We start from the raw sequence: 1,164 nt of genomic DNA on the forward strand, positions 1-1,164 counted from the left end.
TATCTCATTGATTTGTCTGGACGTTTGCATTGATATCAGTACAAACAACCATTCATCCATTAACATGTCCTGCCTACTAGGAACGTTTCTTTTTCTTCTTCTTCTTTTTCTTCTTTCTTTAAACGTTATGCTCATAGATCACAAAATTATTTGGATGAATATCTATTTTCAATTATTTCCATTTATTTTTATTCTTTGATGCAACAAAATTAAGTTTGGTCTTATTTGAAAGTTTTTTAAACTGACTCCTTATATCCCTTTGCAGATCAGTGTTGCCCTCTTGGTGTTGGTGGCATTTTTTGCCCTTATGGAATTGACTGGAGCCCTTCCAGCACCTGAACCCAGCCGACGGTTCTTCTTTGGAGGTAGTCCCTATGGATTCGGCGGCTATGGCTACAGACCACATGGCTTTGGCTTTGGCTACGGTGGATACGGCGGTGGATTTGGAGGCTTTGGTGGCGGCTACGGTGGATTTGGAGGATTTTACGGTTGAAAATAAGGTTTCATAACGATACAAAAGGATACAACATCGATGTCCTTCGTGGAAAGAAAAAATCTGTCGGATTAATCTAAGATTTATCAGAGATTTTAATGTTATTTTGATATCACAGTAAGAATATTTTTACATGACTAATAAAATATATTTTTCTAATGAATATAAGTTTTAATACACCATTCCTCTTCTTAAGTGTTTAGAAATATGACTCTTAAGTTTCACATTTGTATCATATGGTTTCCTTTTCATAATTAGGTGATTGGTCTGATTTAATGAGGTTTTCCTGTTATGTTTTCGTTTATGGAAATTTGTTATCAGCTTTCTCGCATAAGGATTGGTTGTCCCAAATTAATCTTTAATAATAGTAATAATAATAATAATAATAATAATAATAATAGAAATAATAATAATAATAATAATGATAATAGTAATAATACTTTGCACTCTACATATTATTTTATTATTACGTACATTCATACAGTAAAAAACCAATAGGGGTTTTTCCGTTATGGCATATATAACTAAAAGTATAATTTCGACATTATGAAAATAAAATTTGATGGGAATATATTTTTTATTTCAAAATAGACTTTATAATAAATATATTAAGTTATTTACTTGTTGATATATCAACTATAAATATAAACATTAAAACAGAGGAATATACA

General features: G+C 30.3%; 1 protein-coding gene across 1 annotated transcript in view; it reads left to right on the forward strand.

Annotated features, from left to right (window-relative positions):
- Positions 1-625, forward strand: part of LOC137624946 (keratin-associated protein 19-8-like) — a 930-nt gene extending 305 nt beyond the window's left edge. Inside the window, exon 2 of the mRNA XM_068355878.1 lies at positions 266-625. Within this exon, the coding sequence (XP_068211979.1) occupies positions 266-493 (228 nt within the window). The 3' untranslated portion in view covers positions 494-625. The remainder of the gene's footprint in view (positions 1-265) is intronic.
- The last annotated feature ends 539 nt before the right edge of the window (positions 626-1,164 follow it).

This window comes from Palaemon carinicauda, chromosome 31 (genome assembly GCF_036898095.1).
Source record: "Palaemon carinicauda isolate YSFRI2023 chromosome 31, ASM3689809v2, whole genome shotgun sequence".
NCBI classification, from domain to species: Eukaryota; Metazoa; Arthropoda; class Malacostraca; order Decapoda; family Palaemonidae; genus Palaemon; species Palaemon carinicauda.